Source organism: Pan troglodytes, chromosome 15 (assembly GCF_028858775.2).
Source record: "Pan troglodytes isolate AG18354 chromosome 15, NHGRI_mPanTro3-v2.0_pri, whole genome shotgun sequence".
Taxonomy (NCBI): Eukaryota; Metazoa; Chordata; class Mammalia; order Primates; family Hominidae; genus Pan; species Pan troglodytes.
The window spans coordinates 29116454-29142454 of record NC_072413.2 but is presented as its reverse complement, the minus strand read 5'-3'; the positions used below and the strand labels follow the sequence as shown (position 1 = coordinate 29142454).

General features: G+C 41.0%; 1 protein-coding gene across 1 annotated transcript; it reads right to left on the bottom strand.

Moving 5' to 3' along the window:
* Positions 1-1398: 1398 nt before the first annotated feature.
* On the bottom strand, positions 1399-17627 carry COCH (cochlin). Its single transcript, XM_001171057.5, has 12 exons — positions 17420-17627; positions 17039-17095; positions 16908-16955; positions 14288-14444; positions 13071-13204; positions 12529-12591; positions 11516-11560; positions 11278-11425; positions 7357-7460; positions 6393-6619; positions 5701-6217; positions 1399-2401 (listed from the first exon to the last, which is right to left on the bottom strand). The coding sequence occupies exons 2-12, from the start codon at positions 17070-17072 to the stop codon at positions 2226-2228; spliced, it is 1653 nt and encodes a 550-aa protein (XP_001171057.1). The 5' UTR covers positions 17073-17095; positions 17420-17627; the 3' UTR covers positions 1399-2225.
* Between the last annotated feature and the right edge of the window lie 8374 nt (positions 17628-26001).

The window sequence follows — 26001 nt, the reverse complement described above, 5'->3', positions numbered from 1 at the left end:
TAGGTAACTTACCTGTTGAAGACTAACATTGCATTTAATGCATTAAGTTATAAATGGGCCAGCATATTTGAAATCTAAGCATGTTTGCTTAAGTTGGATTGTAATATATCTTTCCTTTTTACTCTGTCTCCTGTAAATAACCTTTATCCTGATTATGTTTACTTACATAATTATTGATAGTAACCTACAGTTCTGATTTCTGCTGTCTTGCTGCTATTCCCTGGTTACTTCAGGTGACTCAAAACTTGGTCCTTTATAAAATTAAAGAAAAAACCACTTTCTTAAAAGGGCTAATGAGTGGTAGCTGGGTTTTCATTAGAGCTTAATTTTCCAAGGGGTTCTACTCCTAGCTGAGAGTTTTTGGTCTACTTACTGGGGAAAAATCATACTATGCTAAACCCAGTTTTTATGATGTTTAATTAAAATTATCCCTGTTACATGATTCAGTCATGTTTGAAGCATTTTATAAAAGGGGAGGTTGTCTTCTCAAACTCTATTTTCAAATTCAAATTTTTATGTAGTGAAAAAGTCAATTCCAGTTTGTTTCTCCCTGCGTGTAGTCCTTTTATTCCTCTTATGCAGGGTATAAAATTGTAAGACTCAGAAGATTTACTGGAGTATATTATTCTAACCAGTTAACACCTTTTTCAGGGGGCTTAGGTGGATGAGAGGAGGAGATAGGACCTATCTTTAGAAAAGACAGACAAGGTGGGATGATAGAGCACCTCTGTCTTTTGGGAGAGGTCTTGGTAAGCGAATCATCTAAGTCACATTAAGGGAGTCCTGGATGTTCTCCTTTCATAGGAACCAACTTCACAAGCATTTTTAAGTAAAAAATGATGTCAATTACAAAACATTTCTGGTGAAGCAAGTACTCAAAAATATCTTATACTGTTTAATCAGGTAGTGGCTGTGTATAATGCCTAGGACAGTAGGTATTCAATAAACTTGTGCCTTTTTATTTTTTTTTTTATTTTGGAGATAGGGTCTTGCTCTGTCACCCAAGCTGGAGTGCAGTGGTGTGATCATGGCTCACTGTAGCCTTGACCTCCTCGGCTCAAGCAGTCCTCCCACCTCAGCCTCCCGAGTAGCTCAGACTACAGGCATGCACCATCCCACCCGGCTAATTTTTTTTCCTTTTTTGTAGAGGGGGTTCTCACTATGTTGCCCAGGCTGGTCTTGAATTCTTGGCCTCAAGCAGTCCTCCTGCTTCAGCCTCCCAAAGTGCTGGGATTACAGGCATGAGCCACTGTGCTTGGCCTCAATAAATAATTGAATCAAAGAAAAAATATTCTTGGTATTATTACATGATTTAAAAAACAATTCAGATTGGTCTTTCCACATGAATTTTTACCATATCCTCAGGGGAGACACTTGAAGTAATAAAAGTAAGCCAGCTTACAATAACTCACTAGCAGTTTTATTGCTTAAATATTCAAACTACAATATTTTTTCTGCAGTTATTTGAAATGTCTTTGTCTTTAAATGTTTATAAGCAGTCAGTAAATACTTCACCAACTTAACTTTTAAGTACTTAGGTGACTTAGAATATAAGCCAAATATATCTATATACATATGAAATTAAGGAGAGAAATAGAAAAATACCTGGCAATCCTGCTCTCTTATTCAGTGTGATATTTTTAGTCATAAGTTGTTATGAAAACACACTACAAAAGCAGTTTGATACAGGTCTCCTTTCTATATCCAGATGTTATAGTCTGCAGTAATAGCTAGCTATTATTGATTGGTTTTAAGAAAATATCCACTTGGGTCAAAATATGTATACCTGAACCATGTTAAAGAGCTGTGTTCATTTAAGTTTCTCTTTTCATTTTGCTTATATAATCAATACAGAATGGTTAGAGAACGAATGTTGCTTTTGGTCTAAGTATCAGATTCTTTTATTGAGCTATGGAATTTGCATATCTGTACATTTAGTAGGCATGGTTAGAACTCTTAAGGTTTTAATCCACATTATCTCCTCTTTCCTGAGTTTCTAAGAGCCATGATTATGAAGCCTCAGCAGTGTTTTTAACAAAGTACACTGTAAATTGTAACCAGAAGGCAGCGGCTTTAAAGGAGTGCTTATTTGCCTAAATGGCTGTTGACATACTTAATAGTTTTGTATCTGATTCTAGTATGCTAAAGCATTTCAGTATTATGAGAATACAATTTACACACTGGATCCCCTTGTACTTTTTCTTTCAGTTGTCAAAATGTTACCATTATTGCTGGGATTCTAAGAAATCTCTACAAATGCCTCTGATGACATCAGAAACAATTGGTTCTAATCCTGTGAACTCTCTTGTGAAGAAAGCATGAGACTCCTTCGGTTTAGAAGCCATATCTTTCAGGTCATCCAGAGGTGCCCAAGCCACACCAACAGAGAAGATAGTGATTCCTACAATGAAAACATTTTAAAGTGAATTGAAAATCAGGTCTAGCTAATATATGGAATTATGTCTATATGTTTTCCATACACTGTTACATAGTTGCAGCGAAAACTGCTTACTAATTTCTGGACAATTAAATCCCCTGAACAAATTAAGTTTTCACAGTCATTGTGACGAGAGTGGCAAAAGAGTGGTCCAAACCAGAAATTCTGCTATATCTGTAATTCACCACATTAACAGGTAAGTCATCACTGATAAGAAATAATTTGATAAAGTTCAATATCCATTAATGACAGAACACACCTATAAACTAGGAATAGAAGAAAACTTTTAACCTGATCCACAGTATCTTTTTTAAAATCCTACAGTAAATGCAGATGGTGAAAATTTTCCGTATGAGGTTGGCCTGCATCAAACAGTATACTGGAGTCAGAGTCACAATCCATTAAAGCAAGGAAGAATGGCACAAGAGATGGGATAAGTAAATAGCAAAAGTGTTCAAAGGTTGCATTGTTTGAGGAATGGTGACTAGTCCTCTGATAATGAAAAATCCTCTTCCATTTCAATCTTTATATTGGCAAACTGTCTAATAATCAGAAAATGTCAGCCTATAATCCCAAAGCAAAACTAGTGACTAAAAAGTACTGCCCAAGAGGGATCTTATGAAACTGGAGTAATTTCTTCCAGTTTCATTGAGGTATTCTATTTCCATTCACTTTAGTTACTAGAAGGCTTTTAGTACAACTGTACATTTAGGGTAATAATACGTTAGTTGGATTCACCCCAATCCCAATTGTAGAAGTTTTCATTTAATCTTTTTTTTTTCTCAGACAGGGTCTGGCTCTTTTGCCCATGCTGGAGTGCAGTGGTACAATCAAGGCTCACTGCAGCCTCAACTTCCTGGGCTCAAACGATCCTCCTCAGCACCCCCATCCTCGAGTAGCTGGGACTGCAGGCGCATGCCACTAAGCCCAGCTAATTTTTAAATTTCTTTGTAGAGATGGGGTTTCACCATGTTGTTCAGGCTGGTCTCATCTCAAACTCCAGGGCTCAAGCGATCCATCTGCCTTGGCCTCCCAAAGTGCTGGGATTACAGGCATAAGCCACCACACCTGGCCTCATTTAGCAGATTCTTAGTGTAAAGTACCATCTATCTAATGCTGGGTGCAATTTTCTATAACTTTTGGAGTTTCTGTAATAGTTTTCCTCTACAGATCTAAGGTTTCATTCCCCTTCTAGTGGTATACAGTGCTCAGAGTGGTAAATACCTAAGATATGCAGCAGGTTTAGATGATGTAAAAGCTACTTGGAACAATGTCCAATTGTTCCAGTCTCCTTTTCCTGACTCTCACTCCCTGGTTAAAAAAAAAAAAAAAAGTCAAAATATTTTTTTCCTCCCCCTCAGTTTTCCTCACTTCTTTTCAGTTCTACATTCTAGTTCAGATTGTTTAGCTCAAGCCCAGCATATAATTACAGTTAAAAAAAAAATAATCACACCACTGTACTCCAGCCTGGGTGACAGAGCAAGACCCTGAAAATAAATAAAAACTGTTGTGATCTACCCCTAAAATCCTACCCTATTTTCTGGCTTTTGCAACTTTCAATATCACTAAGGGATAATTTTCACGAATCAATATTGGTGTAGTCCAGCCTCCTGAACTTTAATCAACCTAATCACTTTATAGCCTGAATACAATCCTGTTAACTATAAGTTCAGTAAGCTAAGTATTAAGGAATATGATAGTAAACAGGTCTTTACTTCACAGGCTAGTTGCTGATGTATAAAAAATACTTTTTACAAGCTAGATGTGGAACTTAAATTGCATGTGTTCTCTGTTTTAAGAATAATCTTTCATCAGTATCTGTAAAAATATGTGAGTACATTGGCAGAGGTACTAATGTGTAGAAAGGAAAAAGGTTATGTCATTAGGAATTAAGTAGGGAAAATGAGGTACAGAAGAGTATTTAAAAAAGCAAGTCCATTGATTCTTCCCTCCTGTCACTCAGTTATATCCTCAGAAAGGGAATCTTAGCTTTTTGTTGGCCTACTTGATCTCTAACACATTACGTTAATGTCTTCAGGAACGAGGCCTGTGCCAAAAGTAATATTAAGGCTGGGGTGAGGAAGAAAGAAACCCTTCTTATACCCTTTCATAACACCAGAGTGTGTTTTTATTATCTTAAGCGGGGGGGGGGGAAGTTTTTTGTTTTTTTTTTTTTCTTTTTGAGACAGAATCTCACTCTGTCGCCCAGGCTGGAGTACAATGGCACGATCTCGGTTCATTGCAACCTCTGCCTCCTGGGTTCAAGTGGTTCTCGTGCCTCAGCCTCCTGAGTAGCTGGGATTACAGGTGTATGTTACTACACCCGGCTAATTTTTGTATTTTTAATAGAGACTGGGTTTTACCATGTTGGCCCGGCTGGTCTTGAACTCCTGACCTCAGGTGATCCCGCCCACCTCAGCCTCCCAAAGTGCTGAATTACAGATGTGAGCCACTGCACCTGGCCAAGGAAATTTTGATGGGATAGGTAAAGTCTATGGGAGACCTTATCTTAGGAAACTCATGCCAGACAAAACTTGACTAAAATAAAAGTTAGGGTTGGGTGTGGTGGCTTATGCCTGTAATCCCAGCACTTTGGGAGGCCAAGGTGTGAGGATCGCTTGAGCCCAGGAGTTTGAGACCAGCCTGGGCAACAAAGTGAGACCCCCGTCTCTCCAAAAAAAAATTTAAAAATTAGCCAGGGGCAGTGGCATGTGCCTGTCGTCCTAGCTATTTGGAAGGCTGACATAGGAGGATTGCTTGAGCCCAATAGTTGGAGGTTGTAGCTCACTACATGCCACTGCACTCCAGCCTGGTGACAGAGCAATTACCTGTTTCATACACAAGAAAGTTAGGATAAATTACTGAATGGCAGATTCATGGTAGGTTATAAGCTGGCTATTTGGAGATATAGTCCAAGTTTGAGCTAAATATGAGCACCTTAATTGTATATGTATAAGCATGTTTCCTTAATGTGACATGGTTCTCATGGCAATTCTCCCAACAATACAGTGGTTAGGAATGTGCACTCTGGAGCCAGAATGCCTGGGTTTGGATCTTGGCCTTGCCACTTACTAGAAATGTCATTTCCAGGAAGTTTGCTTCCTTATCTGTAGAATGAGATGAGTAGGGCTGCTTTAACAGTTAATATCAGGTAAAGCCACAGGTGTTTGTTTAATGAAATAAATGCTTAAATTTTTATTTACTCCTAAATTCACTGAACCGTTTTTTCTGTTCCCTTCTCCTATAAAGAACAAGGACCTTACCTGCATCATGTGCAGCAGCTGCAGGGCCTTGGACATCATCATAGGACTGCCCATCTGTGACAATTACTAGGAAGTTCTTGTTGGGGCTCTCCCTTATAGGGCCAAACACATTTCTAACAGTAAAGGAAATGGCATCACCAGTAGCTGTTCCACCACTCATATAGCGGATGTTTCTGATAACAGCTAGGACATTCTCTTTGGTGCTATAGTCAGTGAAACTGAACTCCGTGCGCTGATCATAAGTAAACTGTACAGCAGCTATCTTGGCACCAATGTCTGAGATTTCAAAAGTCTTGGCTATGTTGGAAACAAATTCAAGCATGAGGCGGAAATTGCTATCTCCAACACTGCTGGAGCCATCAATTAGAAAGGCAATGTTCACTGAGTTATAACAGGTCTTGCTGCACATCATTTGTTCATGAGTGCACAGCTTCTGTACCAGAGGCTTTACGTATTTTGTGGTGCCAAACCAGTTGGGCATGTGGTAAGAGAAGAAGCCATTATTCCGACAGACAGCCTAATGGGGGAGACACATAAAAGATATCCAAAAGGATCAAAAGTTGTTTCTTCTTAAAAACTGGAAAATCCTGAATGTTTCAAGTTAATCTAGATAAGAGGCAGTCAGCACTGCACTTAGAGGTCCAAAATGGAATACCCATCACTGTAACAGAAGATAACCCTCACCACTTTACCTTGTCAACAAATGTGACATCCTGAACCATCCCCAGTTCTTCAGGGATAGGCTTGGCCACAGAAACTATAAATACATTGACACCAAACTCTCTGGCCACAATGCCTGCTTCCTCGATGTCATCAGAAGGCCAACCATCAATAAATACCACCACCACTTTGGGGATCCCTTTTCTTACTCCAGCATCTACCGTGAAGAATTTCTGAGCAGTATGCTTCAAGGCTTTTCCTAAATTTGAAAAAGAAGCAAACAAATAGCCTTTACCACTGCTCAAACCACATTTCTGTTTCCCTGTAGCATTTGATGCTGCAAAGTTTAAGAATTATATATAGAACTGGCAGTGGGGCGGGGCACACAAAAAAGAATTATATAGAACCCAGTTCTGTAACAGATGCATCAGCTGGGAAAGTTTAATTATCTACCAGGCCTATTTATCTTCACAAGCCATATTAGTTCCCCCTCCACCTCCTAGAAGCCTCACATTTGTTTACCCCACATCAATCGCCAGTTAGAAACACAAAACTGATTCCCACTTCCATGCATGTGCTCTCTATGTAGTCCTTTGGTGACTGATTAGTACCTCTAAGAAGTCTCTCTTCAGAGTCAACAGTAGTGCTACTCATTCTTTCTGCCACATCTGCATTCATTAGATAAGTCTGTTGATTTTCACTTCTTTTTAGCATTACAAAGAGATACTTCTCCAATGTTATATCTAGTCAATCCAATGTATGAGAATTCTAAATCACCATGCTTTATATTTTTTAAAATAAGAAATATCAACACTTTGGTATACTTCCATTATAAATTGAAAATTTATCTCAGATGATCAAATGCAGACCTAGCCAAGATTTCAGTTCCAGGAGGATTTCACATCTGCTCATATAAAATAGCATAATACTGTTTTACATGTCTGATCACTGATAACCCTCTCCTATGTTACATCCCAGGTATCAAAATCTACTTACCTGTATTGGAATTACCCCCTCTGAAACCTACTTCCTTTATGGCAAACAAAACATCTTTGGCTGATGTAAAGTTTTTCAAGTAAAATTCTATTTTGGGATGTTCACTGAGTGGAAGAAAGAAAATGTTATTCAGGGAGAATTAAAAAGGTAAAATAAGCAACATTACATGCCTTAAAAAACAGTTTTAAAACCAGACAACACACAAGTTTCTTTCTTAATTCCATAGTACATAGTCAACTGAGGCATTGCATCCTTACTTGAATTATTGGAGATATTTCAGAGGTGTAACAAATAATTGCCATATTGAGGATTTATTATATTCTGGGTAATAAGCCAAAAGCATAACACATGTAAAACCTCATTTCATCATAGCTCTATAAGGTTGGAATTATCCCAATTACGTAAATGAAGAAACTGAGTCTCAGAGCATTTAGGGAGTTTGCCTGATGAAACACAGCTGCATTTTAAGTTCAAGTTGTCTGGCTGCAAAGTCCATGCCTAAACTATACAGAGAACTTGAAATCGGGCTTGGCTCAGAGCCTCGGGTTTAACAGAAGTCCGCAGAGTTGGGCACCAGGTAGCTAAACTAAATGAGGAAGTGGCTGGGTATGAGACTAGGGTCTGTTCCAGTGTGGGACCCCAGAGGCTCTAAGTAGTGTGGATCTATTAACTCAGAGCTCTCTGTTCAGGAGAAACAATTTCATTGATGTGACAGTCAACATTTTTTTAAAGGGACAAAGGTGAAATGGATTATAAAGTTACAATATTGAGTTTTTCTTATAATGACAATGACATTTGTGGACCTTAAAATTATGTGTATTGTAAGAGTTTTGAGATCTCATTTCCTATATTTAATATTAAAGGAATTTCAGCTCACTTTTATATAACTACTCTGTGTTCAGCAGAGACCGTTTTGAGTATAAACAACCACAGCACAATCTGTTGTGTTTAGTTTCTAGATGAGTCAGTATTTCCTAGTGCAAAATTTAAGATCTTAGCATTATCAGTAGCCATTTTATTCAAGATTTTTTGAGGGAGAAGTAGAACACTGACTGTATTTCTGCATACATACCTGATGGAATATTGGGTCATAAAATCAGATTTCATGGGTTGAAAACCTTTTCACTTGTGGTCACTTTTCAACTATCCAGATTATGACTTATGAAATTAGTCTCATTTTTGTATCCTTGATATATTCTGTTCTTTGACTTACATATAAACTTGACATGGTTTACCTATTCTAATGGTCTTTCTAAAACAGAAAAACTACAAAACTTTGTATGAGTCTACAAGGTAATGAAGAATTCATCTTCAAAAAGAATTGGGTCAAAGTAGTCAGAAAAAAGTACAAGACAAAAAGTACTGCAGGGGAATTTGCCTCATGGGATGTTAAAATGTGCAATAAAACTGTGATAATCAAAGCAGTGTAGAAAAAAATATGTAAGGATTAGCATATGAATCAAAGAAATAGACTTGCTCAAACTCAGGTATAAATGTGATACCATAAGTCAATGAAACAAGGAACACATTTTTTTAAGGGTGAGAGACAAATGGTTAAATTATGTTAAAACAGTTAAATTTTCTTCTCATGCCAAAAAAATTCTATCTAATCTAAGAGCAGAGCCACTTGTAAAAAATAACAGAAATGAAATGGAAATTAATATTTGTAATAGCACTGTTTATACAACCTTACACACTGCTGATAGTAGTTTAAACTACTTCACCTTTCTAGGAAGCAATTTCGCTATTTATTTGTTTTTTTAGAGATGGGGTCTTTCTCTGTTGTCCAGGCTGGAGTAGAGTGGTGCCATCATAGCTCACTGCAGCTTTGAACTCCTGGGCTTGAGAGATCCTCACACCTCAGCCTCCTGAGCAGCTGGCACTACAGGCATGAGCCACTGTGCATGGCTCAATTTCACTATTTATATCAGAGGCTTTAAGTCAGAACCTCACTTTTAGAAATCTAACCTGATGAAATAATCAGAGATGGGCACAAAGATGATATAAGGATGTTCATCACAGTGTAGTGTGTAATGTAGTGAAGAAATAATAAAAAAGAATGACTAATCATGCAGCGGAATATTATGAAATATTTTTGATGAATATTTGTGATATGAGAAAATGCTAAAAATACTAAAGGATGAAAAAAACAGGATGCAGGGCATTTTTAATAGTCTGAGTTTTTAAAAAAAATACAGTCAAATATTTCCTTAAAATACTGAAGGGGCCAGGCGTGGTAGCTCACACCTGTAATCCTAGCACTTTGGGAGGCCAAGGCAGGTGGATCACCTGAGGTCAGGAGCTCGAGACCAGGCTGGCCAACATGGTGAAACCTTGTCTCTACTAAAAATACAAAAATTAGCCAGGCGTAGTAGTGCACACCTGTGATCCCAGCTACTCAGGAGGCTGAGGCAGGAGAATCACTTAAATCCAGGAGGCGGAGGTTGTAGTGAACAAAGATCGTGCCATTGCATTCCAGCCTCGGTGACAGAGCAAAACTCCGTCTCAAAAAAAAAAAAAAAAAAAAAAAAAAACCATTTTATAGTGATTATCTCTAGGGCATATGATTTAGAGCATTTCTTTTTTTGTGCTCTATGTATTTTCAAGCTTTCTATAATAAGCATATTCTATTTCTAAAAGCAATAAATAAATAAATATTTATTTATTTATTTTTATTTTTATTTTTTGAAACAGAGTCTTGCTCTGTTGCCCAGGCTGGAGTGCAGTGGCGCGATCTTGGCTCACTGCAAGCTCCACCTCCTGGGTTCACGCCATTCTCCTGCCTCAGCCTCCCGAGTAGCTGGGACTACAGGCGCCTGCCACCACGCCTGGCTAATTTTTTTTTTTTTTGTATTTTTAGTAGAGATGGGGTTTCCCCGTGTTAGCCAGGATGGTCTCAATCTCCTGACCCCGTGATCCACCTGCCTTGGCCTCCCAAAGTGCTGGGATTACAGGCGTGAGCCACCGCACCTGGCCAGCAATTAATAAATATTTTTAAATGAATAAAATAGAAAGGTCGTGCTTCAGATCACCAACCAAGAGAATATGGAAAGAGCTAAAAAGAATAACAGAATAGGGAGGTGGAATAGACATATCACTGCTTCTTCCTTCAGAAGAGAGAAATTAGGAATTGAGCAGAGTAGATAAGCAGAGGTGACTTGTGTAAGCAACAGGACTCTCCAGTCTACCTTCTGGTTCTTATATAGATAGCACACAGTTTTCTAAATTCTTTTATTCCAAAAAGGAGGCACTCAGATCTACTCAGTCTGCCCAGGCAGTCTTAGATCCTGAACGTACAGTTTGGGAACCCAGTGTGTCCATAACTCAAATGTTTATACTGAACTGACATGTACCCACTAAAAGAACTGATCATTTGTCATCATTCAAGACTCATTCAAATCTCCTCTCATTTGATTTTTTTCTTTTCTTTTTTTTTTTTTTTTTGAGACATAGTCTCACTGTTGCCCAGGCTGGAGTGCAGTGGTGCAATCTTGGCTCATTGTAACCTCTGCCTCCCGAGTCCAAGTGATTCTCCTGCCTCAGCCTCCCAAGTAGCTAGAATTACAGGTGCATGCCACCACATCTGGCTAATTTTTGTATTTTTAGTAGAGACGGTGTTTCACATGTTGGCCAGACTGGTTTTGAACTCCTGACCTCAGGTGATCCACACACCCACTTGGCCTCCAAAGTGCTGAAATTACAGGCGTGAGCCACTGCACCCGGCCTCATTTGATTTTGAATGTATCCAACACAAAGAAATGATCAATGTTTGAGGTGATGGATATGCTAATTACTCTGATTTGACCACTATACATTGTATGTATGAAAACATCACTATGTACCCCATAAGTATATATAATTATTATGTGTCAATTACAAAATATATATTTTTTTAATCTCCCATTTTAACAAGGTTGGTACCTGGCTTGAACAAGGCCCACATGTGGTCCTTCTGTTCCAATTCCCAACATTAGAGCCACTTTTCCAACAAAATTCTTCTGTAAATTAAATCGGCGCTGCCCAATATTAAAGCTTCCATCAATCAGAAATGCAATGTCTGCTTTACAATCTGCGAACAACCAAACCAGTCCCCTCATTAGCAGTCTCAAGAGGAGGGAGGGAAAATGCTACCTTCCCAAATGGAGATCTTGATTCTTACCTTTATTGCCAGTCTTCTTCTCGGGTGTTTTCTTTAGTCGTTTACCTGAAATAAAAGATGCACTTGGCATTAACAAAAGGAAGACAGTTACATAGCAAGAAACCCACATGGGGAGAAGCTCATAACAACAGAGTGCCATTCTTGAAAGAACTTTTTTAAAAAAATTAATTTCCTCAGGATTTTCTGGACTAGGGAAAGCAATGACCCAACAAATAAACAAATCAGTATGTAGGCCTACATATTTGATATGCCCTAATCCAGGACTTTAATACCCCAAACCCACAGGTGAGGCAGGAACTCAACAATAAATCCTAATGTTCTTAATATCTTTGACTTTAAAACTGCCATCGTCATACAAAAGGGGATCCCTGGCTATTTCTTACAATAGACACACATTCCTTTTAGTCACATGACAGTGCAGTAATTAAAGGAATTTAATGAAGCAAATGGAACTAGAAGTTCATGGTACTTTGACCAGTTCTTAGGCGTGGTTTATCAAATCTGGGAGAAAATAGGACTTTTAGAGAATTATTAGGCTGGGTGCAGTGGCTCATGCCTGTAATCCCTGAACTTTGGGAGGCTGAAGTGGGAGGACTGCCTGAGGTCAGGAGTTCAAAACCAGCCTGGGCATCATAGCTAGACCTCTGTCTAAAAAAATAAAAATAAAAAAAATAAAAAATAAAAAAAATTGGCTGGGTGTGGTGGCATGTGCCTGTAGTACCACCTACTCAGGAGGCCAAGGTGAGAAGATTGCTTGAGCCTAGGAGTTTAAGGCTGCAGTGAGCTATGATTTCACCACTGTACTCCAGCCTGAGCAACAGAGTGAGACCCCGTCTTTAAAATATACACATAATGAATGTTTCCATATGTAATATACCAGTAAACTTAAGGTATTTGCTTTGTTTCTCTTTAATATCAAATTTCTTTAAGAAAAGCTTCTACCAACAACACGTTTATTCATAACTTCCAAATGCTGTGCCGGGCAACTAGGAGATAGGTTTCATAGTTCATACCTGTTGGTGGATGTGCTGTGGACACTGCTTGTCCTGTGGCCTCCTGTGTACTACTTTTGCCTTCTGTTAAAATAAAAATAAGCTTATTTTTTTCCTTTTCCTTCTTTACCAAAGTATTATGAATCTAATTTAGAGCTCTCTACAATGACAAATGTAATAGGGTAATGGTGATTGTAGTTACAAACATCCTGCTGCATGCTAGTTTCAGAGAACCAAAATGCTTATCCATTATATCTTCAAAGGATCATCAAAAATGTATTTAGTAGTTTTTCAGTTCCTTGGTAAGTGTCCGGGCATTCTGACTGCAAATAATTCAAGTTTCTGTTGCCATCATCTGCCAGTAAGATTGTCTTCTATTCACCCAAATTTGGCTTCAGTGGGTACTTGACCCCTCAGTCTAACCTAGAGTTTACCTCTATAGGTCAGCTTTAGTCTTGATCACAGGTTTTTCCATCAAGGTTAAAGAGGCTGAGCTAAAAAAAGCAGAAAACGTTTGGGGGGGTGGGAGAATATTACAGAATGAGAACAATAATTATACCTACTAGTTACTGTGAAAGAAGCAGACCATCTAGAAAGCATTTGAGACTGGATGCCATTGGCATCTACTGAGGAATAGTTTTCTCGACCAGGTAGGCTATAGACTCGTACAGGTCCCCCTGAGTTGCTGATTACTCCCCTGTAACACAAGAATAGCAGCTGAGATGCTATCCACACTTTTTCAGGGCATCCCACTGACTTATAGTGCCATGTTGTATCTATTGCTTTGATTAATCAAGAAAATAGCTCATCAGGGAAGTCATCTAAAGATTCTGCTTTATTTATTTATTTATTTGATGGCGTCTTGCTCTGTAGCCCAGGATGGAGTGCAGTGGCGCGATCTCGGCTCACTGCAACCTCCACCTCCAGGATTCAAGTGATTCTCCTGCCTCAGCCTCCCAAGTAGCTGGGATTACAGGCATGCACCACCATACCTGGCTAATTTTTGTATTTTTAGTAGAGACAGGGTTTCACCATGTTGGCTAGGTCTCGAACTCCTGACCTCAAGTGATCCGTCCGCCTCAGCCTCCCAAAGTGGTGGGATTACAGGCGTGAGCCACCACTCCCAGCTGCTGCTAGCCTTTTAAAAACTTGCTTACACAAGAACAAAATTTGCCTGGAAAAAAAATGGTTTTGTGCTGTTGAACTTCTTAAGTGTTGATAAGAACACATTTGTAATATCCCATTACCCACAACTTAGAAATTCAGAGCACCAAACAATTTTCCTAAGATACTCACTTTAGCTACATGCCTTTGGACTGAATTTTTTTAGAAGTATTATACTGGCTATTCTACTGCAGGATAGCATGGCACTTGCTAACAATAGTCACCTTGGGCAAGATACTTGACAACTCTCTGAGTTCAGTTTCTTCATCTGTAACTGGAGTAAAATTCTACCTACCTTGTAGAGTTGTGGTGGAAGTTAAAACAATAGGTGGCACATAGTAATAACTCAGTAATATATCACATGATTAGGAATGTTTTGGAATCATAGCAATCTAGCCATCAAGAGGTAATGCTATTTGCCTTTTGTCAGAAAGCTTTCCATGTGTATTTGGTGTTTCAAGTATATCCAGGAGAACCATGAAAATATATCCATTATCTGTGGCCACAATGGCAACAAAAGAAAAAATGCAGGGAGGAAAGGGATCCAGATGGGTAAAGCAGGAAAGGAAATAATCACGTTTGCATTTCTCTCCCACCCTGGTGTGTTTGGGCTTACCTGTGGACAGCAGCCCCACATATGCTCGATACAGAAGCATATACTATGTTCCCATACACAGAGAATTCCTCAAGAGGGCAGCCCCCTGGGCAGAGGACATCTGCTTTCTCTTTCCTGATGTCCAAGCCTCTGGTAAAACATGTGATAGCAATGGGAGCTGGAGAAAAAGGAGATAATATTGTAAGCATTCTTAGGACTTCTTGGGGCATAGTGGTGGGGAGACTACAGTGTGAGATTTAAGTTTTACTTCCCTAATTTCTACACTTCTAGTTATGACTATTGACTTATATACCCTTCCATACCATTCCAGATTTTGGCAAGCCACAAGGTTGTTTTCCAATTTAATATAGTCCCCAGCCACTATAAAAGTCTAATGTGAAAGTTCTGGGTTTTTATTTTGTTTTTGTTTTTGAAATGGGGACTCGCCAAGTTGCCCAAGCTAGGCTCAAATTCCCGAGCTCAAGTGATCCACCTCCAACTCCCTAGTAGCTGGGATTATAGGTGTGCCACTGTGCCTGGCTTCTCAGTTCTTAACCAGGTTGGAAATACATAATAGGAACTATATCTGAACTAGAAAATAAAAGTCATTTAATATTAATTATAGAAATATAAAAAATCTTGGCTGGGCGTGGTGACTCATGCCTATAATCCCAGCACTTTAGCAGGCCAAGACAAGAGGATTTGCTTGAGTCCAGGAGCTCAAGACCAGTCTGGACAACATAGCAAGACCGCATCTCTTCTAAAAAAAAAATTTTTTTTAAATGGCCACACGTGGTGGTGCATGCCTGTACCCTCCGCCACTGGAGAGGCTGAGGTGGGAGGATTGCTTGAGTCCAGGAGTTCAAGCTTGCAATGAGCTATGATTGCATCACTGCACTCCATCCTGGGTTACAGAATAAGATCTTGTCTCCAGAAGAAAAAAAAATTTTTTTAAATCTCAACTTTGATGACGCTATGTACACAGTTGCTTGAGGTAAAGATAGTAAATCTGGATTGAACCTTTGTGGAACATTTTCATAGACATGTGCACAAATCAAAGCCATCCTTTCCTTCATAGGACCATTTATCCTAGTTAGCCTACAAATGCAGATCCTTAAACTCACACGTTAAGGAAGCCAACAAAAAGATGCTTAGATTCACAGAAAGTTATCTAACTTGATTGTTCATTTTATAGATGAGAAAATTAAAGCCGTGGGGTTAATTTGCCCAAACAACATTCTACAACTCCCGAAGGACAGAAAACAGAAAAGTGAATCCCTTCAGAATACAGCATTTTTATCTTAATTGAACCTGATTATTTCTGCTCCAGATCTGTCCAGAGAGATTTATCAAGCAGCGGATGCATTTTTAGAAAGCACTGTTAATATTCTCAAGTTTTACACTGTCAACAAAGAATCAGTTTTTACTATAAATGATGCTAGGAAGAGACAAGCTCTTGGCAACAAGTAACAAGATAACATAATACAACATGTTAATTTGTGAATTTACTGTCGATACTAAATTGAGATTAATGTTATTAAATGCTATTTTTCAAACATGGGAAGTTGTAGTTATCCAAACCTTTCTAAAACATATATTAATTTTAAAAACCTTTTTTTTCCAAGGCAGAGGAATACTTTCTGGCCATACTGTCCACCTGAGTACCTTGCCTGTGACAAGCACCCTCCTCTGTGCCCTTTGTGGTGACAGGTACCTTACATTCCATGGAAGAGAGGAAGGATGCAGGCGCAATGCCCATTTCTTAGCTCTGAAGCAGTCTAGAGAGCTGAGAGGTTAAAATCCTTACCCCTAAACAGCCTCATACCTATCATCAAACAGCCTTAATCCTTCCTCCCATTTTCCGCTGAGATGGGGGCGGCATCGGAATCCGGTGCCAAGACCGACCGCCTTTAGTTGCGAACACTGACTTTTGTTAAGTAGAGCGGGAGAAATACAGCCATGAGGGATACTTAACCCTCATTCCTACTTTCAAGGAAAACAAACGGTAGCTCTTAGGAAAGCGTTGCCTTTTACACTGTGGAAAATACACCAAACCACACACCCATACCCGGACCTCTACACGTGGTACAAACTTTTTAAACTCTCTAGCGTGTAGAGTGAGACCGCGAGTGCTTCTGATTATAGGGGTTACACCTAGAAACATAGCTAGCGAGTCAAACAAGGTGGGACAGCGACGTTCGCCTCCCTCTCTCTCGGCTACGGCAACCTGAAGTCGGGTCTGGGCGGCTTCTCCTCCACCCCCAAACGCAGCAGAGCCCAGGACTGGTGCGCTCCTCGGTGAGGCTCAAGGAGTCCTCCTTCCTCGACCTCCTGCTGCCGGCGCTCAGCGGGCCCGGGGTCTGGGGCTGTGGGTGGGCCTGGAGGAGGCCTTCTTCCTAGTGCTCTCGGAGAACGTCCCCCCACTGGACCCCAGGGGCCCCCTACCATGGGAGAAACAGGTGAGCAAGAGCAGATCGGCTGCAGGGGTTAACGCGGGCGCGCCACGCGGCGGCTCCAACCTTCGCGCCTTCCTCCTCAGGCGGTCGGGCTGAAGCCCAAGGGTCTGGATCTGAGTCCCGCTTGTACCCGCTGGTGCTCAGCCCCTGCGACCGCCTGGACGCACCCCAGCTCCCCCACTCACCGGCTCCCTCGCTGCCCGCGGGCCCCGGCAGCAGCAGCAGACACACACCTGCGAAGAGAGAAGCGTGAGGGCTGGCTCCAGCCTCCACCCAGCGGAGCAAGGGGCCGGGGTCGTGAGGGGCGCGCACCCACCGAGGCCGAGAGCCGGGATCCAGGCTGCGGACATGGTGACTGATAGGCTGCTCACACCTGGGAGAGAGGGAGAATGCGGGCAAGGCCAGGGTGCGGGAGGCCCCGCGCGTCACCTCCTCAGAGCCCCGCACCCTTCGGACCCCCGGGCGCGGCGCAGAGGAGAGAGGACACAGACGACCTGCTGCTCCAGGCCAGCGCCCCTCTAGGTCTGGGAGGCGCCTCGGCGGCAAATCGAGCCAAGCGCAGGATCGGTGTGCAACCCCGCACCGCGGGGAGGCGGGGGCGCCAAAACGACCACAGACAGGCTGGGAGCGACAAAGAAACAGGGACAGAGGCGTCAGGGATCCCTCGCACCCGCGCCCGCTGCCCGGGGCTCCGCACCTGCTCGAGATCCACCCGGCTGCGCCCGAGTGCGGAAGGCAAGGCCCCCGCGGCCGCTATAAAGGCTGGGCCGTGCGCATGAGCACTGTGCGGGGGGCGCGGGAGGAAGCGCGGGAGCCGGTCCCCCGGGGCCCGGCGGCGACCTTCCAGCTCCGCCTTCGCCTCCTGCCGGCCCCGGGGTGAGGCCGGCGCGGAGGCGCCTCCTCCAGCAGCGCAGGCTCGGCCACCTGGACGCGGCGCCAGTCCCTAGAGGGGCACGAAGGTCCCCGCGCCGGCGTCTCAACGAGTGTGGAGGGCCGGCGGCCCCGACGGCGGCAGCAGCGGCCTCGCCAGCCCTGCTCTGCCGGGACAAGGGCTGCTGAGGCAGCGGCGGCCGCTACCCGCCCCACCCAGCGAGGCCTGGAGCTTCTGAGAGCTGTCAGGTCCACGCGGCTTGAGAACCGAACTTCTCAACTTGGTGCTCTCGTGGAGAGTTCCTACTTCTGAAATAAAACCACCCTAGGTTTGATAAACGCATGCCGCGTTTTCGTTAGAAACCCTGTCAAATGACTGCTAGCTCGTTGGACCTTAGGGATTCTGCCTTGCGCCTTCGTTTCTGCTGGAGTCCTACTTTCCCCAGTGGTTCCATTTGCGCTCCTGCCTAGAGCCACGCGTGTGAGGTGGCCCTGACCCCAGCAGCCGGTACCTTTGCTTCTTTCTCACCTCAGGAAGAATTTATGCCTGATTGCCTTTCGAAATTCCCAGACTTGGTGTCTTGTGACTGCACAGAATCTCAGATTTGATAATGTGTTCTCCTTCTCCCCGCACCATCCTGCTAACGTTTTACAAATGGAAATGGAGAAGGAGCAGAACTCTTGAGGAGTGTTAGTGACAGGCGACCTGCATGGCAGCGGAAGAACCAGACCCACGCCCAGACGCTAACCTTTCTGGTACAATATAAACTTTTTCAAATAGCTTTATTTAGTTACAATTTACATGCCATAAAATCCATCCATTTTGAGTGTGCAGTTCAATGATGTTTAGTAAATTTGCAGAGCTGTACAACTATCACCACAAGCCAATTTCAGAACAGGTTCATCCTCCCCAAAATGATCTCTCCTCGCCATTGTCAGTCAGTCTCTTCTCCCACTCCTAGTCCTAGGCAATCACTAATCTATTTCCTGTCTCTATAGATTTGCCTTAGTGGTCGTTTCTTATAGATGGGATTATACATTGTGGGGCTTCCTTCACTGCACAGAATGTTTTTGAGGTTCATCCATGAGGCATTATAGAACAGTACTTCCTTTCTTTTTATTGTTGAAAAGTATTCCCATGCCATTTTATACTGAGAAACAAATACACCACCATCACCTGGAAGTCAACTAGTGTAGTAGTCTTAATTACAACTATCTTCCTGATTGGAATGACTTAGTATTTCTATCAGGCAACTAAGGAGTGTTGATTTCATTCCCTTTACTACCTGAATGTCTTCTGGAGGGAAAGAGACCAAATAACATTTGAGGGTTGGGAGGTTTTTGATGTTTATTTTCATGGCTGCTTTCAAGATTTACTCCCTTCCCTGGTATAGAGAATTACCCTTTTCTTAGAAACCCAGTAATCTAGCCACTGCCCCTGATATTTTCCATGGGAGAAATTTCAAGCTTCAGGACAATTAAAGCTCTCTTTTCCATTATTGTTTATTGAGTGTCCTCAATCAGGGTTGGATAACCTCCCCTAATTAGGCTGGACAAATTGTCATGATGCTATATAATTAGGAAGAGTCTGTACACTGGAAAAAACCTGCCACTTCACAGCTTAGCAGGCAGGTCCCAAATGGCCAAAGGGGTACATGCTATTCAGAGCCCCCACAGGGCACAGGCAGCCCTCCTGTGATGTAATTTCAGTGAGTGATTTGGCAGAGTCAAAACTATGCAGCTATTTCCATGACAGACCCTGAGTCTGTAACCATTAAAAAATAAAGGAAATACCTCACTGAATTTCATGGTTGTTTACCGAGATTCATCTTAATTATTTTGTTTTGAAACATTTAAGAGAAGTTACTCTGTCTTTACTATTTTTTTCTTTTTGGTAAGGCCAACCAAGGAGAGTGGAAGAGTGGGGTTTAGACTCTCATTCTTAGCTAGTTTGTAGTTCATGCTCATCATAAGTATATTAAAGAAAAATATCTGAATTTAAGAGGTAATTGCCTCTGCTTTGGAAATATCTGAAGAGAGTCAAATCTAGGTATATTTGACTTAAAAAGACAAATTGTTAAAATGACAGAGTTTTGTATTCAGTTGGGTGATATTTTAGGGTAATCGTACTCCTAGGATGCCTGGTTAATCCTGCTTTATTATTTTTTAAAATATTTTATTTTATTTGAGATGGAGTTTTGCTCTTGTCTCCCAGGCTGGGGTGCAATGGTGCTATCTCGGCTCACTCCTACCTCTGCCTCCCAGGTTCAAGCAATTCTCGTGCCTCAGCCTCCTCCTGAGTAGCTGGGATTACAGGCACGTGCCACCACACCTGGCTAATTTTGTATTTTTAGTAGAGATGGGGTTTCACTATGTTGGCAAGGCTGGTCTCCAACTCCTGACCTCAGGTGATCCACCTGCCTTGGCCTCCCAAAGTGCTGGGATTACAGGCGTGAGGCCCGGCCTCATTATTTGTTAATTTTTAATTTAATTTAATCTTATTCTATTGTTATTAATTACTATTATTAGAGACTTATTCTCACTCAGTCATCCAGGCTGGAGTGTAGTGGCACAATCAAAGCTCACTGCGGCCTCAAACTCCTATGTTCAAGAGATCCTCCCACCTCACCCTCCTGAGTAGCTGGGTCTACAGGTACACACCACTATGCCTGGCTCATTTTTTACTTTTTGTAGAGAGGTAGTCTCATTATTTGCTCAGGCTGATTTCAAACTCCTCACCTCATGTGATCCTCCCGCCTGGGCCTCCCCAAATGTGGGGATTATAGGCATGAGCCACTGCGCCTGATTTTATCCTACTTTAGTGGGAAGTATTTGATATTCAAAATTTAGATGAACTCCGTGTAGAGCAGTGGATTCCTGTCTGGGCTGCACGTTGGAACTACCTGGAGAGCTTTAAAAATACTCATGCCTGGGTCCCACCCCAGAGATTTTAATATAATTGGTCTGGGCTGGGGCCAGGGCATTAGAATTTTTAAAAGCTCTCCAGGTGATTCTAATGTGCAGTCCGGGTGCTCAGTGTTAGCGGTTAAGCTAATTCTTCTAATCTTTCATTCTTCTTTCATTATCTTTTCGTTAAAATCCAACTTTAATATGCCTACTGCATTCCCCTGATAAAAAATGGAAGCATTTTCTGGCCTGATGGTTGTTTAAAAACAATCCCTAACAAAAAGATTGAAAACTCAATTTCAAAAGTAATTTTCCCTGGGCATGCTGCACAGTCACATTTCTGACTTTGTGCAGAATGGGCTGGCATTGTTAGGGAAATAAGCTGCCTCTAAAACTGATACCTGGGTGGCATTGTCAGGCTTCAGGATGCTGCTGATGGCCCTGAAAGAGTTTCTCAAGGATGGCATAGTTACCTGATGGGATTTGGCTTGTGCTTACACAGATAAAACTCTTAGTTTATATAGGCTCTGTCTCTGTTCCGTTGTTACCTAGGTATGAATCTGCCCCTGAAGTTTTCATATTTTTGTTGTTGGTCTTTTTTACTTTATTTTACCTTTTAAAGGAGTATCCAGTCCTGTTCTATCCTCTATACCATTTAAGCTCCCCGGTAAACTTTTACTTAGCCAATGTAATGCATAGCAACATGGTTTTATTTCGATTATGGTAGCCTCAAAGCAGCTGTCCCCAACCTTTTTGGCACCAGGAACCGGTTCCATGGATGACAATTTTTCCACGGGGTTGGTTGGTGGGGGGGTGGATGGTTTTGAGATGAAACTGTTCCACTTCAGATTATCAGGCATTAGATTCTCATAAAGAATGTGCAATCTAGATATCTCGCATGTGCAGTTTACAACAGGGCTCGAGCTCCTGTGAGAATCTAATGCCACTGCTGATCTGACAGGAGGCAGTAACGCTCACTCGCCCATTCACTGCTCACCTCCTGCTGTGCTGCCCAGTTGCTAACAGGCCACAGACCTGTACCCACCTGCGGTTGGGGAGCTGGGAACCCCTGCCTTAAAGTGAGTTTGTTCAGTTTTAGGAAGTGTATGTTTATCCTGCAGTATCTTTTAAGTTTCTATGATAGATTATAGAGCAGAAGCAGCTTGGGAACTCTTATCACCTATATTATTAAACCCACATTGATGTTTATTCTATATCTAGTTTTTCTGATTCTTTTCTGTTGTTCACATCTTATGCTAAGCAAGTATATTTATCTAGCCTTTCCATTTTTGATGATGTCTAGCAGGAGAATAAATGTCTACAGCCTCAGAGGAGTGAAAATTAAAAAGTTGATTCAGAGATATCCCTGTGACTATAAGATCTCAGTTTCCTCTCCTATAAAGTGAAGGGGATTAGACCAGCAATTGGAAGAGACTTTCCTCTGGTCACATTCTGTGACTGGCAAGTGCTCCCTGGGTATATATAGGCTCTGGGGGCTGTGCTGTCTTCCAGGGTTTGGGAGGCATTAGGAAACACTGGCTGTGCCAGCTGGCTCCCAGCTGTCCCAGGACTTATCCTTTCTTACTCAAAGTCTCTTTTTATTCACCTCTCACTGCTAAACTATGGCCTGGCTCATGTTTGTCCCTTATTTAACAAGAAGTAATGAGGTCACATTTTCACTGGAGTGCCACTAGGACTTCCTTCCTAAGAGAGGAAGCTGTGATGGGAAACATAAATCAGTTCTGCAAGGCTTGGCATTTATCTCATGTAAACTCATCAGAGGCAAGGATCTTTCTACCTTTTGTTCATTGCTGCACCCCTACTCCCAAGAAAACTGTCTAGCACACTATATGTACTCAAGAAATACTTGTTGGATGAATGAATCAATCTCATTCTGTCTTGACATTTGCTACCTTATATTGATTTTTTAAAGCTTTTTTATTTTAGAAGTTTTATGTTTACAGAAAAATTAATAAGATAGTACAGTTTCCAAACCTAGTTCCCCATTATTAACATCTTATACTAGTATTGTACAGTTGTCACAATTAACAAACCAATACTGATACATTATCATTAAGTGAAGTCCATATTTTATTCAGATTTCCTTTTTTTTTTTCTTTTTTTTTTTTTTTTGAGATGGAGTCTTGCTCTGTCACCCAGGCTGGAGGGCAGTGGTGCGATCTTGGCTCAATGCAACCTCCACCTCTCAGGTTCAAGCAATTCTCCTGCCTCAGCCTCCTGAATAGCTGGGATTACAGGCATGCACCACCACACCCAACTATTTTTGTTTTTTTTTTTGTATTTTTAGTAAAGACAGGGTTTCACCATGTTGGCCACGCTGATCTCGCACTCCTGACCTCAGGTAATCCGCCTACCTCGGCCTCCTAAAATGCTGGGATTATAGGCGTGAGGCACTGTGCCTGCCCGATTTCCTTATTTTTCACCTAATATCTTTTCTCTGTTCCAGAATCTCATCCAGGATACCATATTATATGTAGTCATCGTGTCTCATTAGGCTCCTCTTAGCTATGACACTTTCTCAGATTTTCCTTGTTTTTGATGACCTTCACAGTTTTGTGGAGTACTGGTCTGCTGTTTCGTAGAATGTTCTTCAGTTGGGATTTGCCTGATGTTTTTCTCATTATTAGACCAGGGTTATTGTTTTTAGGAGAAAGACCACAGAGGTAAAATGACATTCTTGTCACACCATGTCAAGGGTATATACTATTGACATGACTTATTACTGTTTTTTGTTTGTTTGTTGAGATAGAGTCTCATCTGTCGCCCAGGTGGAGAACAGTGGTACAATCTCAGCTCAATGCAGCCTCGACCTTCTGGGCTCGAGCAATCCTCCAAACTCAGCCCCACAAGTAGCTAGGACTCAGGCGCATGCCACTACCCCCAGCTAATTTTTCTGTATTTATTTTATAGAGACAGGGTTTTTGCCATGCTGCTCAAGCTGGTCTCAAACTCCTGGGCTCAAGCAATCCTCCTGCCTTGGCCTCCCAAAGTGCTAGGATTACAGGTGTAACCCATCACACCTGGCCAAGTTAAGGGCTTAAGAAGCTTACCCTTAAGGAGTGGAGAATTATGTTCAACTCCTTTGAGAACAGAATATCCATAAACTATTGAGAATTCTGGCCAGGTGTAGTGGCTTACACCTGTAATCCCAGCACTTTGAGAGGCCTAGATGAGAGGATCGCTTGGGCTCAGGAGACTGAGACCAGCCTCGGCAAGAAAATGAGACTGCGTCTCACATTTTTACAATTATTTTTGGTCAAAAAATTTAAAAAATTAGCAAGGCATGGTGGTGTGTGCCTTTGGTCCCTGCTACATGGGGGGCTGAGGGAGGAGGATTGCTTGAGCCCAGGAGGTCAAGGCTGCAGTGAGCCATAATCGCACCACTGCACTCCAGTCTGGGGGACAGGAAGACCCTGTCTCAAAAAAAAAAAAAAATTATAGAGAATTCTTCTGCATGGGAGATTTGTCCCTTCTCCCTTGTTTATTTACCATTGGTTTTTTATTTGTGGCTAAAAATAAAAGGCTATAAGCTCTTTGAAGGTAGAAACTATTCCAAATGTTCCTCTATACTCCCAATAACTTGCACAATGCTTTAGGGTACAGAGTAGCTAGATGCTCAGTTACTGAAATAGAGGACAGTCTACCACCTTCCAGTCCTGGGGTTTTCTGCTGATGGCTTATTTTTTCTCACAGTGAGATTTGGGCCACCATGTTGTCCATGTGGCTCTTGGCAGAGGTGTAATCAAAGTGCTAATAATCATAATGATCCGGACACTGTGCCATGTTCTTTATACATGTTCTAATTGAATGTTTGCAACATACCTACAAGATGGATATCATCCTGATTTCATAAATGAAGATACTGATGTCCAGATTGATTAAGGGATTGTCCTAAGTCACACAGCTAAAAGTAGAGCCACAATTCAAATTTCGGTCTCTAAAGCCCTTGTTCTTAACCACCAGGTCATACTGTGCTTTCCCTCTTTATAGTCAAATAAAGCCACAAGGAAAAGTTTGAATAAATGCAAGAAGGTGATAGAAATGACAAGTGCTATAAGAATTGGAAAAATTCAAAAAATCCCGGAGTGAAGAATGGTTGGTGAGATCTTCTAAGCATGTGTGGCCCTTGAGTTCTTCCATGAAACTGTAGTAATTGTTGATGATATTTTAATATTATGTCAAATCCAAGCTACAATAAAATATGACACATCATTGTTAATGTAATTTTAAGTAAGAAAAAATGCTTTGGAAAAACTACGCTGATTACAAGACATATTTAATATGTGCATCTTAGAATCAATGACACATATTATTCCTAATTCTAAAATAATACATTTTTACACTAAATAATTCATATAAAAATCTAAAAAAAACTAAATTACATAAAAAGGAAGGAGAAACATTAAAAAACAGAGTAATAATTAAATTCAACTTTGAATTCCTAGAAGACTAGGTAAATAAAGAAAATTTATTATACTATTTATTGCATGATTAAAAGGATTTATCCCTCTCAGGAAAGACCAACTTTTTTTTTCTGGAACTGAGTTATAAAAAGAAATACTTATTTGGAACATATTTAAAGTGCTCAAGGCAATGTGTGGACGTTGTCCTAACAATGGTTTTATAGAAGATAGAGAAACATTTTTATTGGGCCATTTCTTCACCCTTGAAAGAAGAAAGCATGAGTGAAAATTTGAACAATGTCTTTAGAAATTATAAAATGAAATTAAATTTATCTAAATTGCTTGGCCAACATTTCACATGAAAGAACAAATTGAATAGTAATGTTGTGCCAAGTATGACATTTGTAGCGATGAGATGCGCTGAACTTTATATTACCCTAAAAGCCACAATTATTTGAAACTTAATTGGTACTAAAAATCATTTTCATGGATGGCAGAAGAAAAGCACAAGTTTCGGCTGTCTTTAGATTGAGCTATTTAAGATCAATAGTTTTAAAAATTGTTATAAAGCTGTCAGGACCAAAGCTAATTCAAATTATGCACTAGGCCCAATTTCTTCCTTTTTAAAAAACAAAAACAAATATTTTGTTGTGGAAATTTTCAGACATATGCAAAAAGCGGATAAAATAGTATAGTGTACTCCTTTTTATATATCACTCAACTTGAAACAATGATCATTTATGGCATTTTTGTTTCTTTTGTGCCCTTACCCCTGATTGTTTTCAAGGAACTCCAGGCAATACAATCATTAATCACTAAAGATTTTTGTCCAAGGCAAGGATTCTCTTTAAATATAACCATATTACGATTATCATACCTAAAATTTACTAATTCCTTAGTATCATAGCTACTCAGGGTTTATATTACTTCAATTGTCTTATAAATTTTGTTATTAAATTGGTATTTTGCTGAATCAAGGTCAAATAATGTCTGCATTATACTTGATGTTTCTCTTAAGTCTCTTGATATGTATAGGATTTCTCTTCATCTCTTTTAAAAATTTTCTTTCTTTGGTTTT